The sequence below is a fragment of the Halichoerus grypus genome, chromosome 14 (genome assembly GCF_964656455.1).
Source record: "Halichoerus grypus chromosome 14, mHalGry1.hap1.1, whole genome shotgun sequence".
In the NCBI taxonomy this organism is placed as follows: Eukaryota; Metazoa; Chordata; class Mammalia; order Carnivora; family Phocidae; genus Halichoerus; species Halichoerus grypus.
Genome location: NC_135725.1, coordinates 62,016,878 through 62,034,856, shown reverse-complemented (window position 1 = coordinate 62,034,856; position 17,979 = coordinate 62,016,878). Strand labels below are relative to the sequence as shown.

Below are 17,979 nucleotides of genomic sequence, written 5' to 3'. Positions count from 1 at the left end.
AATGTTTAGAAGGCTCAATGTGGCTGTGGGATAGAGAAAAACTTAGAAGGCAAGGCTGCTGGTCAGGGAGTCCATCAGGAGTCCATGGGCAACAGCACAGGCTGTTGGATAGAGAAAAACTTAGAAGGGAAGGCTGCTGGTCAGGGAGTCCATCAGGAGTCCATGGGCAACAGCACAGGCTGTTGGATAGAGAAAAACTTAGAAGGGAAGGCTGCTGGTCAGGGAGTCCATCAGGAGGTGATCGGGAGAGAATGGTGAGTGAGCTAGAGCTGTGACGGGGCAGGGAGATAAAATGGGGGTGACTAAGGATGTGAGGGAGGAGGAATGCAAGGGAAGAGTCAGGGGTGGCTGACTGTCCAGCTGGGCCAGTCACGACTGAGGGAGGCCGTAGGACACCCACTCAGTAGACTGTTAAGTTCCAAGAGGATGGGACCATGACACGTATAGTAGGTGCTTAATATACACCTGTCCAGTGAATTAATAAAATGGGGCATTTGGGTATGGGCTGGAGCTTGTTAGCACAAGGTCATGGTGAAGGCCTGGGAGGGGCTGAGGGTCTCTCAGGGAGAGTGTATAGAATGAGAAGACTGGTGGGCAACATTTTATTTTATCTTACGTGGTACCTCTCTGACAGGCCTAGGGCCTCTTTCATGGAGCCCCCTGGCCTCGTGCACACCTTACCTGTGGACCACTCAGAAGGGGGAGCCTGCCCTGGTTGCCCCATAGCCTGCCACCTGCCGCTGTTCTCACATGGCCTTGTAGGCAGCTCTGTGAGGCTTACCATCCACTCCCAGCCAGCTGCCTGGCTTCCTTGGCCCAACTGATCCCAGGCCTTCTCTAGGTAAGCCACAGTCTCCGGGCCGTAAATGACCACAAAGCTCTGGTCCAAAGGGGGAGATCCAGGTTCTGGGACCAGCTCCGCCACCGCCTGCCTGAGCAACTTCAGAGCCTTAGTTCTCCATCTGTAGAAGGGCTGGTCCCTCCTGGAGGATCCAGCAACAGAATAGATGGGAAAGTAGGTATTTGGATCATCCAGGGAGACTAATGACCATCATCAACCATTGCCTTGTTTGGGGTACCTGAAGGGTGCCACTGTGTCGTTACTGTGTGCATATGGCTTTCCAATCCCCAGTCATATCCATGATTTTGGTGCATCCCCAAAACAGAGGAGGGTTTCTCTCCATTCCATAAAAAGTCAGTCTTTTAAGATTCCTGGACCCAATTCCAACGTGGGACATGGAGGGTCCCCCTACCACTGTCCCCCCACAACACCAAGCAGTTCTCTCTCTCTTTCTCTAGGTAGGCTCCATGCTCAATGTAGGGCTCAAACTCACAACTCTGAGATCAGAGTTGTGTGCTCTACCAACTGAGCCAGTCAGGCACCCCCAACTCAATTCTAACACTGTCTACCCAGAGACAGCCTCAGATTCCACAGGTTAAGGGCTTAGTCCTATAAGACTTCTCCCACACCTTGCTTCAGATGCCATTGGCAAGCTCCAGACTGTTACTTGTGTGTCTGACAACCAGCTACAGATTGGAGTTTCCAATGACCTCCTCCTTAAGTTCCATTAGTCTGCTAGAGCGGCTCCCAGAACTCAGGGAAGCACTTACATTCAGCAGTTTATTAAAGGATGGGAGAAAGGATACCAGTCAACAGGCTGATGAAGAGATGCACAGGGCAAGGTCTGGGGAAGGGCAGGAGTGTTCACGCCCTCTCCAGGTACGCCACTCTCCCCACATTTCCATGTTCACCAGCCCAGAAGCTCTCCAAACCCAGTCCTTTGGGTTTTTAGGGAGGCTTCATTACATAGTCATGTTGACTAAGTCGTTGACCATTCTCCCATTCAGCCTCCAGCCCCTCTCCCCTCCTGGGAGGGAGGCGGATGGGACTGAAAATTCCAAGCCTAATCACATGATTGATTCTCCTGGCAACCAGCCCCCCCATCATTAGGTTACCTAAGGGCTTTCTAAGAGTTACCGTATTAAAACAACAAAAGTCACCTTTATCACCCTTATCCCAGGAAATTCTAAGGGATTTAGGAGCTGTGAGCCAGAAACCATGGACAAAGATCAAATACATATGAAAAATATGTTTTTGGTCATTTGAATGACCAGATATATGTTTCTTATAAATCACCATATCACAGTCAGTTAAGACACTGAGATGTCGCAAAGGGAGATGGTAATGGTGCCAGCCCCCCCCCACCACCAGGCCAGACTTTCAAAGCTCTCTCCCTGTCTCTTACGGCCCCCAAAGGCCCTTGTCCAGTGAGCCCGTTCTGAGCACCTGCAGTGCGTCAGCTACTGTGCTGAGCGCTTCACCTTCCTTACTTCATGGCGTCCTCCTAACTGCCCCATGACAGGAGTGCTGTCGCCGTCCTAGCACAGATGAGAAAATTGAGCCCCAGAAAGGTTAAGGGACCTCAGGGTTTGGGACCAATCCTGATTCTCTTCTGTGGCCAAGAAGCGGGTGGTGTTTCAGAGGTGGGCACCCATCGGCCATGACAGTTTTTTTTTTTTTCTGGGAGGGAGAGAATTACCAAGCCTCCTGGGACCTTCCCGCGTCGCAGACCCAGTGCCACGTGAGGGCACAGGGCCATACCGATTAACCCTTGTGCTTCTCAGGCCGCCACCAAGCAAGTGATGCTGTACTGGCTGCAGCAGCTGCAGATGAAGCGCTGGGAGTTCCACAGCAGCCCGCCTGCGCCTCCCGCCGCCCCCGATGCCGCCCTGGCTGCCAACAGGCCCGCCCTGCGCCTCGAGCTAGGTACCCAGTGGGTTTGCCTCCTGCCCGCACCCCCAAGGCTCGTGGTGACCAAGCCTTGCCCCTCCTGTTGGGAGTGAGCGGGGGGAGCCTCTGCTAAAGAAGCAAAGAGCCAGGGGGTGAGTCAGGATCAGTTAGGACACAGTGTAGCCTCGAGGGCAGGAATAGGGGCTCTGAGGCCAGGACGTGTGGCTTCAAATCCTAATCCTGTGCGCTTAGTCTTTCTGAGCTTCAGTTTCCTTCCGTATAAGATGAGCTTCATAAGTCATACCCACTTCTTAGGGTTATTATGAGAACTCAGTGAATCCATGCACCTGGAGTGGTTGAAACAAGGCCTGCACGTTGTCTGAGCTCAGGAAACGGCAGCTGCTAGTTCGATGACTGTTACGGGAAGTTCTGGAGAAACTCGCACAGGGTTGCTGTGAGGAAGGTTAGTGAGAAATGCAGCTATTGTTGCTGTTCTGACACGTAGGCTTTTGTGCTGCGAGTTGGGTAGAGCAGTGGTTTTATCCGTAGTGGTCCCGTAAGCAGAATCCTTCACCCCCACGTGGGCCGCAAAGGAAGTTTCTCGGTCCCAAGTCCTAGGACACCCTCAGCGTGGAGGAGTCCTGGAGATCATACCCTCCCACCCCACGCCGGGGCGTGGCTGGCAGTGTGCTTGGCAGGTTGAGAATAAGGACAGAGCACCCCCGCTGCCCCCGTAAGAGCTTGGAGCCTTGTCGCAGGTCCGCGCTGCAGAGTGGTAACGGAGGCCGAAGAGGCCAGGGCACGACTTGTGGCCAGGCGCCTCTAGACCTCTGTACTTGGGTGTTCTACCTGTGCCAGACCGAGCTCATCTGCCCTTGACCCTCTGCTCCCCCAGTTTCCTTCCCCCCTTGAAATGGCCCTTCACTTACCCGGTTGCTGCCGAACAGGGCGCCGCCCTCGCCCCTTGCCCCTTCGGCAGTCTCGGTGGTGAGCCAAGCCGGTCTGTCACCGTGCTGGCCGTGCCTGCCCTCCGGCCCCTGCTCGCTGCCAGTGCCCCGGGTCAGGCCCCAGCTCCTAGCGGGAAAGCCCCAGCAGCCTCCTCGGCCCTGGCCCGTGTCCCGTGTCGCGGCGGCCTGCCAACTCGGACCCATCCTCCCCGCTGTGGCCCGAGTGGGCTTTCTGAAATGAGTGCTGGAGCCCCGTCCCCTCGCAAGGCCCCCCACCACGTCCCAGGCCCAGCTTTTCAGCACAGTGCTCAGGGCTCGTCCTCTCTTGTCTCACCTCTGCCTGCTCCCCCCAGTGCCCACCTCGTGCCGTGAGCTTCAGCAGCACCAGAAGCGTGTCTGCCTGGCAAATTCCTGCTTGTTCTTTATAGCCACGCTCCAGTGTTGCCTCCTGCTCTTGCCAGCCTCCCCTTGGAAGCCCCCCAGCACTCTGCCAGCTGGACTCTGTATGAGCCCTCAACACTTCGTTCACATGGTTCTAACAAGGCCTGTCACGTTGTGTTCTTATTATAGCTTCCTTGTCAGTCTCTGCCCCCAGGGGCGGGGGCCATGTCTTTGTCACTTATGTCCCTGGTACCGGGTGCCCTGCCTGGTACATTGGATATTTGTGAGCGAATGCATTGGATTTTATTATTAAATGAGGAAGGGAACGTAAAACCCTTAGCCTAATGCCAGGCACATAGTAATTGCTCAATGCATAGTAGCTGTCCTAATAAGGTGGTTGTTACATGTGTACACGTACATAATAATGGCTGTTGTTTAGTGTTAATAATAATTATCAGTCATTTCCTCCAAGAACCTTCTGGGTGTTTCATGCTTGTAAGGGCTTTCTTTGGGGAAGGATTTGTTTGTGCTTCTGTACTTCCATTCCACCCTCCAGTCCCCATCTGCCAGAGAGCCAGACACCCTGGCTGAGTGCAGAACTGCAGCCTGAGTGAGCACAGTTGCTGGAGATCAGCCTCAAATTAGAAGCAACGAGACACTCTCCTGATAACCGAATTCTTGTATGTCTGGAACTAAAATGGCTTTGGGATCCCACAGGTTCTTCTACTGTGCTGAACTCTTTCCAAGCTCTTGAATTCTGTGGCTTTGGTTTAGCACACCTAGTGGGCCTCTTCTGGGCCAGCCCCTGCTGGGGACATGGCGGGGAGGACGTTGTCCAAGGAGGACACTGGTGGGAGACGCAGGAAGCTGGGATGTGGGTTTCTGAAGCCTTTCTCCTCCCACGGCAAGCCTTCACCCTCCCTGACCAGGTCCCTGCAAAACCTTCCCCAGCCCACCCAGAAAGACGTTTCTGGACTTGTGAGCAAGCTGGGAGGCCCTGGATTAGCTGTCTGGAGCAGGTTGCCCCACCTCCAGTCTCCACCCTTCCTGGGAAGAAGCAAAGCCTGCTCCTAGAGCAGTGAAAACCAACTGACTCACATCTGACTTTGAGTCACAGACATTTCATCTTGTAAGAAGTGTCCTATCACTGCTGTTGAGCAATCTGCAAGGCATGTTCTCTTCTCTACAGCTTTTAAACGTTAATACCTTTATTTTATGCTTTACCGAAACATTGGTCTCCACAAGAGCTGAGAAAGATCAAGGGCAAACCAATTTATAATTTATATGTTGCCCAAGTAGGACCCAATTTACATAAAATAGCACTCTTGTAAGTATATATTATCATAAAAATATGCATACCACTTACACTGTTCTAACACTTTACACGCATCATGTTATCTAATCCTCACATCAATGTTATAAGGTAGTGTTGTTCCCATCTTACAGAAGAGGAAACTGAGGCCCACAGAGGCCAAGGGAGCTGTTCAAAGTCACAGAGCAAGAAAATGTCAGCACTGAAATTTGAACCCTAGTCTGCAGGCTCACAACCCTCTCCTCATGCTGAGGAAGCACCTGCGGACAGGGCCCAGCCGGGATGTGACCTGCTGGCCCAGGCCCCTTTCATTGGGCAGTGACTTCCTACTGGTGATAGAGCAGTGCCTGCAGCTCAGGCAAAGGGGGAATTACAAATAACGGCTGCCGAGAATTCCGTGTGTGGTCTGCTCACTGAGGATATTTCTCCTCACTGAGGGTATGACCCAGACCAGAGCCTTGGGCAATCAGTTCTGTTTTCTGCAGGAAGTGCTGACCTTCACTGTGGCATCACCACCGTAGCTGTCCCTTGAAGACCTCCGTGCACTGGGGGCTGGTGCCTTCCGGGGGCAGCCCCTCCCTTCTTGGAACCGTCTGCCTGTCGCAAAGCCTGCTCTGACAAGCCACATAGTTTTAGTGGCAAAGCAAGGAACTGTGAGTGCACAGCTCGGCTGCTGGCTGTGTGACCCTGGCCACCAGAAGCCTTCTGAGCCACTGTTTCCTCCCTGGTGAATCCAACCAGCGGTGACATTTACCGCCAAGGCTTAGTTGGTGTGACCTCAAAAGAGATTTAGGGCCACAGGTGGAAGTTAAAACAGATGTTGGCAGTTAGGGGAAGTACTTGCCAAGACATTAAAATCTGAGACAAATTGTACATGTTTTTGCTCTGAATGAGGGAGAATAAAGATGGTTAAAGTATTGATAAACCAGAAGACCTTAATTATTTTGAATCAACTCAAAGTCTGGGTTAAAGACTACTTGAAAGATGCAAGTCCACAGAATGGGGCTTTATGGTTTTCTAAATATGTTCATATCCTTCATCTCTGCAAGAGACAGGGTGGGGAGTATCCTTCCCATTTTAAAAATGTGGAACCTGAGGCGGGAAGAGAAAATGTGATTTCCAGCCTCGTCATAGCACCCTTCCAACAGAACCATGATTTGGCTTCAGGTCTTTCAACTCCACAGCTGTAGGCCAGATTCCTTGGGGCTTCTGTTGAATCCCCCAGAGGGCCCTATGGGTCCAGCCAGATGAGCTCCCCTCTTAGCACTCCCCTGCCCATTTGTCCTTCCGAGCCTTGTCTCCTCTGGTCCCTCCCGGCATCCTCAGCTCTGGGCCTGGAACCCCTTGCTGCTGCCTGTACTTACACACCCAGAAAGATCCTCCCTCACTCCTTCGGCAGGTCAAAATCCTTTCCTGCCCTCTAGGCCCTGCTCCAGTGCCCTTCCTCCAGGATCATGGAGGATCATGCCTATTCCTTGTGTTCTTAAACATTCTTCATTAGCATCCTTTTAAACGGCTGAATAATATTCTGTTTTCTGAGGGCATCGTGATTTATTTAACCTCTCCCCAGATCTTTACTTCCAGTTTGAGGGAGTTATTTCCAGGTTGAGGCCAGACAGGGCCAGGATGAACCTCTTGGCTCATAAAGTTTTATCTGCATCAGATAACTTTTTTAGGGTGGATTCTCAGAGGTAGAAGTATCTGCAGTTCTGCATATTTTAACGGAGTTTTCAGGAAGACTTTCTCAGCAAGATGCATCATTTTCCTGGGAGAACATTTGATGAAAAGCCTCCCTCTTTGGCTGCTCTTAACCTACAAGGAAGGCTTGCTCGGGCAGCCCCCGACTCCCACCTGGGAGCTGAGCCTGTCTAGTGTGTCCAAGTGCAGTGACCCAAGTGGATGACTGCCCTTTTCTTCTTTCCCCAGAGCACGAGGAGGCAGAGCTGGAGGACTTCCTGTGCCCTGTGCGAACGCCCCCCGGGCTTGTGGGTGTGGCGGCGGCCTTGCAGCCCGTGCCTGCCATGCCCTTGGCCCTTCCGAACATTTCCCTCAAGCATCTTGGAACTGAAATACAGTAAGTACGGTGGGACTGAGGGGCTGGCCAGGCTGCACACAGCCCCTTCTTTGGAGCTTACAGTGATCTGGTGTGATCCCTGCAGGGAGATGGGCCTGGGGAGAAGGTTAGGGGCTTCATTTTTAATTCATCACATCATTACTTTAAAATATTACATTTGTTGTTCTAACTTTTTAAAGTAGTGCATATTTTTTTTTTTTTTTAAGATTTTATTTATTTGAGGGGCGCCTGGGTGGCTCAGTCATTAAGCACCTGCCTTCAGCTCAGCTCCTGATCCCAGGGTCCTGGATTGAGCTCCGCGCTGGGCTCCCTGCTCAGCGGGAAGCCTGCTTCTCCCTTTCCCACTACCCCCTGCTTGTGTACCTGCTCTCGCTGTGTCTCTCTCTGTCAAATAAATAAATAAAATCTTTTTTTTAAAGATCTTATTTGAGAGCGAGAGCGAGAGAGAGTGGGGTGAGGGGCAGAGGGAGAAGCAGACTCCCCGCTGAGCAGGGAGCCCAATGTGGGACTTGATCCTGGGACTCCAGGATCATGACCTGAGCCAAGGGCGGATGCTTAACCGACTGAGCCACCCAGGCACCCCAAAGTAGTGCATATTCTTTGTAGGAAATTAGAAACATCTCGAAAGGTACAGATTTTCAATTACCCATGATCCTATCACCCAGAGAGCATTCTTAGCATTTGGTATATCTCTTTCCTCTGCATTTTCTATATACATATATGCATACCTGAGATCATACTGAATGTAATGTGATAATGGCATCACAAGTGTCTTCATAGGGGAAACACATCAGATTATTCACTTTTTTTTCCAGAGTGACTGTATGCAACCCACTTTTTAAAAATTTTTTTACATAAGTTTTATTTTATTTTCATCATGATAGGTGTACTCTTAAATCTCCATCACCTATTTCACCCATTCCCCCACCCAGCTCCCTTCTGGCAACCACCAATTTGTTCTCTATAGTTAAGAGTCTTTTTCTTGATAGCAGGAGGGGAAGAATGAAGGGGCGGGACATCGGAGGGGGAGACGAACCATGAGAGACGATGGACTCTGAAAAACAAACTGAGGGTTCTAGAGGGGAGGGGGGTGGGAGGATGGGTTAGCCTGGTGATAGGTATTAAAGAGGGCATGTTCTGCATGGAGCACTGGGTGTTATGCACAAATAATCATGGAACACTACATCAAAAACTAATGATGTAGTAGATGGTGATTAACATAATAAAATTAAAAAATGCAAAATGGACACTTGGTCTGATTCGATAATTTGGCTATTGTAAATAATGCTACAATAAACATAGAGGTGCATGTATCCCTTTGAAATAGAGTTTTTGTATTTTTTGGGTAAATACCCAGTAGTGTGATTACTAGATTGTAGGGTAGTTCTATTTTTAATTTTTTGAGAAACCTCATTACTGTTTTCCAGAGTAGCTACACCAGATCACATTCCCACCAATGGTGCAGGAGGGTTCCATTTTCTCCACATCCTTACCGACACTTGTTGTTTCTGTGTTGTTAATTTTAGCCATTCTGACAGGTGTGAGGTGATATCTCATTGTAGTTTTGGTTTGCATTTCCCTGATGATAAGTGATGTTGAGCATCTTTTCATGTGTCTATTGGCCATCTGGATGTCTTCTTTGAAGAAATGTCTGTTCGTGTCTTCTGCCATTTTTAATAGGATTATTTGGTTTGGGGTGTTGAGTGGTATCAGTTCTTTATATATTTTGGATACTAATCCTTTACTGGATATGTCATTTGCAAATATCTTCTCCCATTCAGTTGGTTGCCTTTTAGCTTTGTTGATTGTTTCCTTCACAGTGCAGCTTTTCATCTTGATATAGTCCCAGTAGTCTGTTTTTGCTCTTGTTTCCCTTGCTTCAGGAGGCATATCTAGAAAAATTTGCTACAGCCAATGTAAGAGAAATTACTGCTGTGCTCTCTTCAAGGATTTTTATGGTTTAAGGTCTCACATTTAGATCTTTAATCCAGTGATCCAGTTTCACTCTTTGGCATGTAGCTGTCCAGTTTTCCCAACGCTATTTGTTGAAGAGACTGTCTTTCCCATTGCATATTCATTCCTCTTTTGTCGAAGATTAATTGACCATAAAACTGTGTGTTTATTTCTGGGTTTTCTATTCTGCTCCATTGATCTATGTGTCCATTTTTTGCCAGTATCATACTGTTTTAATTACTACCACTTTATAATATAACTTGAAACCTGGAATTGTGATGCCTCTAGTTTTGTTTTTCTTTTTTAAAATTCACTTTTAACGTGTGTAACTTACTGTACGTTGATCATATCTCAGCTACTTTTTCATTTGTTTTTCATTATTTATACAATTTCCCACCAGTAAGATTTGTTTTAAATAGTTCATAAGAAGATAGCAGTATGTCCTGAGTTTTGGAGGCAGACTGCCTGGACTTGTATCAGAGGTCCACCAGTCAGGCGCTGTGCTGCCCATGGCAACTTGTTTGATTTCTCTGTGCTTCACTTAAATTGTTAGAGATGTAAATACAGTAGTGCCTGCCCTACACCATTAGTGTGGGAATTTAATGGGTCAATGCATGCAAAGTGCTTTAGAACTGTGCTTGGCAATGGTATAAGCACTTTATAAATACTGTCTGGTGCTACTGTCATTAATCTAACTGAAGAAAAGGAAGCTCTTGGGAATTCAAATGGTACCCAATACTGATCCTGTTGCAGTGCTTATTTTCTGCGTGGACTTCAGATAGACTGGGACCTCTTAAGAAGCAGCTTAGATTATTCCCTGGACTTGGATTAGAGACCCCTGGCTCTGTGTGACTCAGACACAGCATTTCCCTGCTGGCCTCAGTGTTTGAATTCCCTCAGGTAGCTAGAAGGGTGGTGATGCTGTTTCCAGGAGAGAAGCAGGTTTTAGAGAAAAGGCGATGAGTGTCCTCTCAGGCTTGCTGGTCCGTGAGGCATTTGAATGGAGGGGCCTGGAACTCAGGAGAGTAATCTGAGCTGGAGGGAGAGACTTGGGGGGTGTCAGGCATGGGTGAGCCCCCCAGGGTGAGTGGACAAGGAGGGTGCCCTGCAGGGGATCTTCCCTCAGGGGGAGCTGGAGGGAACTGGGTGCATTGGGAGCCTGCTGTGGGGGTGAAGGGGCTGAGAAATCCAGCCATCCAGCCAGGATATATCCAGTATGGTCTCACCAAGCTTAAGCCAGGTTTGTGCCTGATGAAGGCTACAAACAGAAGTGGGAGAGAGAACATGCAGAGAGAGAAAGGAAGGAAGTTTCAGAGGATCAGTTGGTTACTTCCCTCCTGACATTTGTAATAACCCACAGAAAATATGAGGGAAAAGTGCAAGAAGTGGGCTACTTGCCCTGGGCTGCTGAGAGCCCTGGTAGGATCGGGGGTTGTTCTTGTCTCCTGTACCCTGGGCCCTGGCTGGTCTTAGAGCCTGGGTCATACTCTGGGGAAGGGAGTAGGAGTGCTTCTAGAGCACTGTGCTAGGTTCTTTGTACCATCACAAAGTTGTCTGGACAAACCTGTAAGGTAGTGTCATAACATTTCAGCTTTTAGGGCATAGAGTCAGACGTCCGGGTCTGATGCTCAGTCTCCCCACTTACTAGCTCTGTGGCTTTGGCTACTTATCCTTTCTGAATCTCCGTTCTCTTCTGTGTACAATGGAGGTGATACTAAGACTCACTTCACTGGGCTCTTGTGAGGATTGAATGAGTTGAATGACTAGTGTCATCTTAGTGCCTGACCCATGGAAGGGCCCAGTCACTGTCTGTTGTGGACATGTTCTTCATCCTCATTGCAGATCAGGAAACCCAGGCTCAGGGAGGTTAAATGACTTGCCCAAGGTTATCTTTCCAGAGCAAGTCTTTATGACCACTTCCCTGACACTAACCAGGCCTTTCAGACTTAGAGCTAATCCTACCCAGAAAATGACCTATGATCTGCTCCATACAAGGTCAATAAATTTATGAAGTGGAGATACCTCTTCCAGTGTAATAGTTTGGCTGGTAGTGGCCCGCTGGGTTGTGTCAGTAGTGAGTGAGCACCCTGTCCCCAGAGGAGATGTGTGCTAGAGCTTAGGAGGCCCTTTGCTACCCTGGAGTTGGGGTTTCTATACCCTCCCCTACCCCAGGGATAACTGCTTGTGAGCCCCTGGCATTAGGGAGGCTGTACTTCCTGGGCAAGAGGAAGCAGAGGCAGCAAAGATGGTCACCCCACCCAGCCGGCACCTCTAGTATAAGAATGTGTTCCTCTCCAGCTGTGTGCCTGTGATTTGTGAGATCCATTAACAGGGCTCAGCACAGGACCTAGCACAAAGTGGTACTCACTAAGTAGTGCTCTTCATGACCACCATTTTCTTTTTCATATGACCACTACCCTTTTATCTGTGGATGGGGAAAGTAAGAACTGGGAAGGGGAAGTGACTAGCCCGAGGAGTCCAAGGCTCCATACAGTAGGATCTTAATAATAACAGAGCAAAAGGAGCCAGAAACCAAATTTCAAAGTCAAGTGTTGGAAATGCTGAGTTCTAATTTCTTCTCTGTTCTTTATTTAAGAGATCCATTTTTCCATCCATCAGTCAGCTATACTCTTCATTAAAGTACAATCTTATTTCTTATTCTGGACCCAACTATGCCAAAAAACTGGATTTTGTTTTAAAAATGAATTTCAGATCAAATCATGGTTCTTTGAAAAGATCAACAAAATTGACAACCCTCTAGTCAGACAGACCAAGAAAAGACATGAGATTCACATTACTGAAGTCAGGATTAAAAGTTGGAATGTTACTACTAGCCTTACAGAAATACAAAAGATTTATAAAGGAGTACTATGAACAATTCTGTGCCAACAGATTAGATAACGTAGAGGACATGGACAAATTCCTAGAAAGACACAAATTACCAAAACTGACGCAAGAAGAAAGAGAAAATCTGAGTAGACCTGTGACATGTAAAGTGATTAAATTAATAAAAAACCTACCCCCCCCCAAAAAAAAAACCCAAACAAACACACAAACAAAAACCTAGGACCAGCTAACTTCCCTGGTGGATTCTACCAAACATTTAAAAAAAAATTAATACCAATTCTTCACAAAATCTTCCCCCTAAAAAAGAAGATGAGGAAATACTTCCCCATTCATTCTAGAAGGCCAATGTTATCTTGACACCAAAACCAAACAAAAATATCACAAGAACCTGGAGCCTTCACCTAGAATGTCCTTGTGTGGTTTTGGCAGCAGGCCTGTTTTTTTTCCTAACTCACCTCTTCACAGGACTCCCAGCTGTATGTGAGAATTTCAATTTCAACTCTGCAGTTTGTATGGGTCCAAAATTGCTTTCTTTCCTCTCTTGCATTCTAGGTCTCTGGTATCAACTGTTGATCTATGATCACAAAATCAATCAATCAGTCAATCAATCAATCTTGTAGCTATGTGTGGTGATGGATGTTAACTAGACGTAGTGTGATCATTTCACACTATCTTGAATAAATATGTTGTACACCTGAAATGAATATGTTATGTGTTAGTTATATCTCAATTTAAAAAAAACAGACAGTTGACCCCAGAACAAACTCATGTCCTAAGTCAACTTTCATAGTGATAATGCTGCAGACACACATTTCAAAATTCAGTGTCATATAATAAGCATTTATTTCTCACACATCTGGATTTAGCTGATATAGACTAGGTTCACTTCACATTACTGGTAAGATCTAGGTCTGCTCCTCGTATTCCTCATCTTCCATGGACCAGCAGCTGCCTGGGGCAAGTTCTTCAAGAGGGCAAGCTCTGGGGGCACCTTGCTCAGTTGGTTAAGCATCTGCTTTCAGCTCAGGTCATGATCCCAGGGTCCTGGGATCGAGCCCCACATCGGACTCCCTACTCAGCAGGAAGTCTGCTTCTCCCCCTCCGCCTGCCTGCCACTCCCTCTGCTTGTGCTCGCAAGCTCTCTCTCTCTGTCAAATAAATAAAATCTAAAAAAAAAAAAAAAAAAAAAAAGGAGACAAGCTCTGTATGCAAGGACATTTTAAGCCTATGTTTACATCACATCTGCTAACATCGCTCTGGACAAAGCAAATCCCATGGCCATGCCCACGCCAAGAGAGGAGGTACTCTGCTCCTGAGGAGGTGGTGGGAAAGTAGTAAATATTTGCTAAGGAGTAGTCCAGTCTACACATTCACCTTCCCACTTGAAGTTCACCTTTTCATGTTTAGTCCCCAGGAATTTCCCTTCCTTTCCTGAATTCAGCTCAATACTTTTGAAACATGTTTGGTATTCATCTAGCATCTAGGTGTTTGTGAATAAGGGTTTTTCAGGGTAATTTCCCACTATACTGCTAGAAGTATACATTGCACATAGGGATGATACAGCAAAGCTAGGACTCCATCACGGATCTGTAGACCTTCACGTCCCCTTCTCTTTTTTCATTTTTTTTCAAGATTTTATTTATTTGAGAGAGAGAACACAAGCTGGGGGGAGGGACAGAGAGGGAGAAGCAGACTCTCTGCAGAGCAGGGAGTCTAATGCGGGGCTCAGTCCCAGGATCCTGGGATCATGACCTGAGCTGAAGGCAGACACTTAACTGACTGAGCCACCCAGGCACCCCTCCCCTTCTCTTTTAACCACACTATTGCTGCCTTTTAAGTAAATGACCTCTGCATTGTTTTTCAAACTGTTGACCACCATCACAGTAAGAAATACATTTTATTTTATAGCTCAGTGCACATATATATAATTTAGAAAGTATTAATCCTTTCTAAGTGGGGTATATTCTGATATTTTCCATTCTATATTTTATTTTATTTATTTAAATTCAATTAGCCAACATATAGTACATCATTAGTTTCAGATGTAGTGTTCAGTAATTCATCAGTTGCTTTTAACACCCAGTGCTCATCACATCACATGCCCTCCTTAAATCCCATCACCCAATTACCCCATCCCCCCACCCACCTCCCCTCCAGCAACCCTCAGTTTGTTTCCTATAGTTAAGAGTCTCTCATGGTTTTTTTCCCTCTCTGATGACTTCCCATTCAGTTTTCCCTCTCTTCCCCTAAGATCTTCTGTACTATTTCTTATATTCCACATATGTGTGAAACCATATGATAATTGTCTTTCTCTGATTGACTTATTTCATTAGCATAATACCCTACAGTTCCATCCATGTCGATGTAAATGGTAACTATTCATCCTTTCTGATGGCTGAGTATTATTCCATTGTATATATATACCACATCTTCTTTGTCCATTCATCTGTTGATGGACATCTCAGCTCTTTCCACAGTTTAGCTATTGTGGACATTGCCACTATGAACATCGGGGTGCAGGTGCCTCTTCAGATCAATATATTTGTATCTTTGGGGTAAATACCTAGTAGTGCAATTGCTGGGTTGTAGGGTAGTTCTATTTTTAACTTCTTGAGGAACCTCCATACTGTTTTCCAGAGTGGCTGTACCAGCTTGCATCCCCACCAACAGTGTAAGAGGATTCCCCTTTCTCCACATCCTGGCCAACATTTGTTTCCTGTCTTGTTAATTTTAGCCATTCTGACTGGTGTGAGGTGGTATCTCATTGTGGTTTTGATTTGTATTTCCCTGATGCCAAGTGATGTCCGACATTTTTTCATGTGTCTGTTGGCCATTTGCATGTCTTCTTTGGAGAAATGTCTGTTCATGTCTTCTGCCCATTTCTGGGCTGGATTATTTGTTTTTTGGGTGTTGAGTTTGATAAGCTCTTTATAGATCTTGGATATTATTCCTTTATCTGATATATTATTTGCAAATATCTTCTCCCATTCCATACATTGCCTTTTAGTTTTGTTACTGTTTCCTTTGCTGTGCAGAAACTTCTTATCTTGATGAATCCCAATAGTTTGTTTTTGCTTTTGTTTCCCTTGACTTTGGAGACGTGTCAAGCAAGAAGTTGCTGCGGCCAAGGTTGAAGAGGTGGCTGCCTGTGTTCCCCTCAAGGATTTTGATGGATTCCTGTCTCACATTTAGGTCTTTCATCCATTTTGAGCTTATCTCTGTGTATGGTGTAAGAAAATGGTTCCAGTTTCATTCTTCTACATTTGGCTGTCCAATTTTCCCAGCACCATTTATTGAAGAGACTGTCCTTTTTCCATTGGATATTCTTTCCTGCTTTGTCGAAGATTAGTTGACCATAAAGGGTCCATTTCTTGGTTCTCTATTCTGTTCCATTGATCTATGTGTCTGTTTTTGTGCCAGTACCATACTGTCTTGATGATGACAGCTTTGTAATAGAGCTTGAAGTCCGGCATTGTGATGCCACCAGCTTTGGTTTTCTTTTTCAACATTCCTCTGGCTATTCAGGATTTTTTCTGGTTCCATACAAATTTTAGGATTACTTGTTCTAGCTCTGTGAAAAATGTCAATGGTATTTTGATATGGATTGATTGAATGTGTAAATTGCTCTGGGTAGCATAGACATTTTCACAATATTTGTTCTTCCAATCCATGAGCATGGAATGTTTTTCCATCTCTTTGTGTCTTCCTCAATTTCTTTCATAAGTGTTCTGTAGTTTTTAGAGTACAGACCCTTTGCCTCTTTGGTTATTATTATTTATTATTATTCCTAGGTATCTTATGGGTTTTGGTGCATCCATTCCATATTTTAAATGCAGGTCACAGGGCACCTGGGTGGCGCAGTAGGTTAAGCGTCTGACTCTTGGTTTCAGCTCAGGTCGTGAGCTCCGCACTCAGCATGGGGTCTGCTTGAGATTCTCTCTCCCTCTCCCTCTGCCCCTCCTGCTTGTATGTGTGCGCACTCTCACTCTAAAATAAATAAATAAATAAATATTTTAAATAATGAAATAAGTTCTGGTCATGATACTAAACTGATTTTACAACCTACCAATGGTTCACAACCTGCAGTTTGAAAAACACTGACCTAGTGAACTCCTTTAATCATCTTCTCTTCCTCATAATTAATTCTGGAATATGTCTACTTTTATCTCTTTGCAAAGGGAAAATAAACTTTTCCTTGTCCTTTCATCCAACTCATTATGAATTTCTCTGTGGTCTGTGGTCCTAAGCCAGCCTTTGGTGCTACCTAGTTCCTTCCTACAAACCCAACATATAATGAGCCTGCACTCTGGGCATGTGTGGCCCAGTGCCAGGGGCCAACAGGCATGCAAGGCAGGTTAGTGCCCAGCTCTTGAAGAAACGATACCATTATTCAGCCTAGACAAGTACTTGGTCAAAGGGTAGCCCATTGACAAAGTTCAGTAAGCTCCTTGGAGGCCATGAGCTGATTAGTGAAGGCCTCAAGGAAAACAGATCTGAATGGGCAACGGAAGCAAAGGGAGAAGGATCCAGGGTTTGGAGCTTTCCTCAGCAGAAGTAGGGAGGCACCAATGATTTTTGAGCCAAGTAGATACAAAACCAGATGAAGGTTTCAGGAAAGTTAGTTTGGCAAGTCCACTCAGCCTTCGTTCAGCACATATACTGTAAGTGCCCTCTATGTTGCAGGTGCCGTGCTACACATTCAGAGTATTTTGGTGAACAAAACAGGCAAATATCCCTGCACTCAAGAGAACTTACACTCCAAGGGGCGCCTGGGTGGCTCAGTTCGTTAAGCATCTGCCTTCAGCTCAGGTCATGATCCCAGGGTCCTGAGATCGAGACCTATGTCAGGCTCCCTGCTCAGTGGGGAGCCTGCTTCTCCCTGCCCCTCTGCCTACCACTCCCCCTGCTTGTCCCCTCTCTCTCTGTCAAATAAATAAATAAAATATTTAAAAAAAAAAAAAGAACGTACACTCCAGCAGTGGGGCTGGGGGCAGGGGAATCAAGCTTGTATTGTTTATTAGCAATAGCATGTGTGAAAGGTGGTAAGTACGAGGGAAAATGAAAAGGAGAGGGTGAGGGGGTGGGGAGTGGCTCAGGTGGGATGCATCTTGCAGGGAGCCTGGAGTCCGGCAGACTGCTCGGGGCATGGCTGGGGGTGAGGAAGTGGCCTGAGCCCCAGCAGTGGCAGCAGGGAGAGCCGAGGGGCAGGAGGGCAACCTCATGCTCCTGTTTTCCTTTCAGAAACAAAATGTACAATATTCGGGGCAACAGGCAGCCCCAAGGAACAGGCCACCGATCTCCAGGGGAAGATCCTCCACTGAGCGCGGAATCTTGGAGGACAGAGCAGCCCCTATCCTCTGACCCCGGCGCCCCAGGTGAGCTCTGCTTGGGTTTGGGCTGTCCTCAGAGACCAAGTGAGTGCCCTCTTTATCCTCCCCAGAGATCAGCATTTATGCTTTTTGTTTCTAACCTGAAACTCTCCAGGTCACTCCTCCTGGTTTCTATGGGTCTAGTAGCAATGGCTCCTTTTTTTACTAATATTATTGTGGTAAAATACATTTGAAATTTACCATTTTAACCAACTGTAAGTGCACAATTCAGTGGCATGAAGCACGTTCACAGTGGTGTTCAACCATCACCACCATCCTCACCAGTAATTCTTTCTCGTCTTCCCAAACTGATGCTCTTAGCAATGACTCCTGAAGTAATAAAAGAAAATATATCTCACTTTTTC

General features: G+C 46.8%; 1 protein-coding gene across 2 annotated transcripts in view; it reads left to right on the top strand.

Moving 5' to 3' along the window:
* TBC1D2 (TBC1 domain family member 2) overlaps window positions 1–17,979 on the top strand; it is a 50,483-nt gene that overhangs the window by 2,392 nt on the left and 30,112 nt on the right. Inside the window, exons 2-4 of one of the 2 annotated variants that reach the window (XM_036074159.2) lie at window positions 2,626–2,767; window positions 7,298–7,445; window positions 17,487–17,620. In XM_036074159.2, coding sequence (XP_035930052.1) covers window positions 2,626–2,767; window positions 7,298–7,445; window positions 17,487–17,620 — 424 coding nt within the window. The remainder of the gene's footprint in view (window positions 1–2,625; window positions 2,768–7,297; window positions 7,446–17,486; window positions 17,621–17,979) is intronic. The other variant, XM_036074162.2, reaches the window with a different exon arrangement.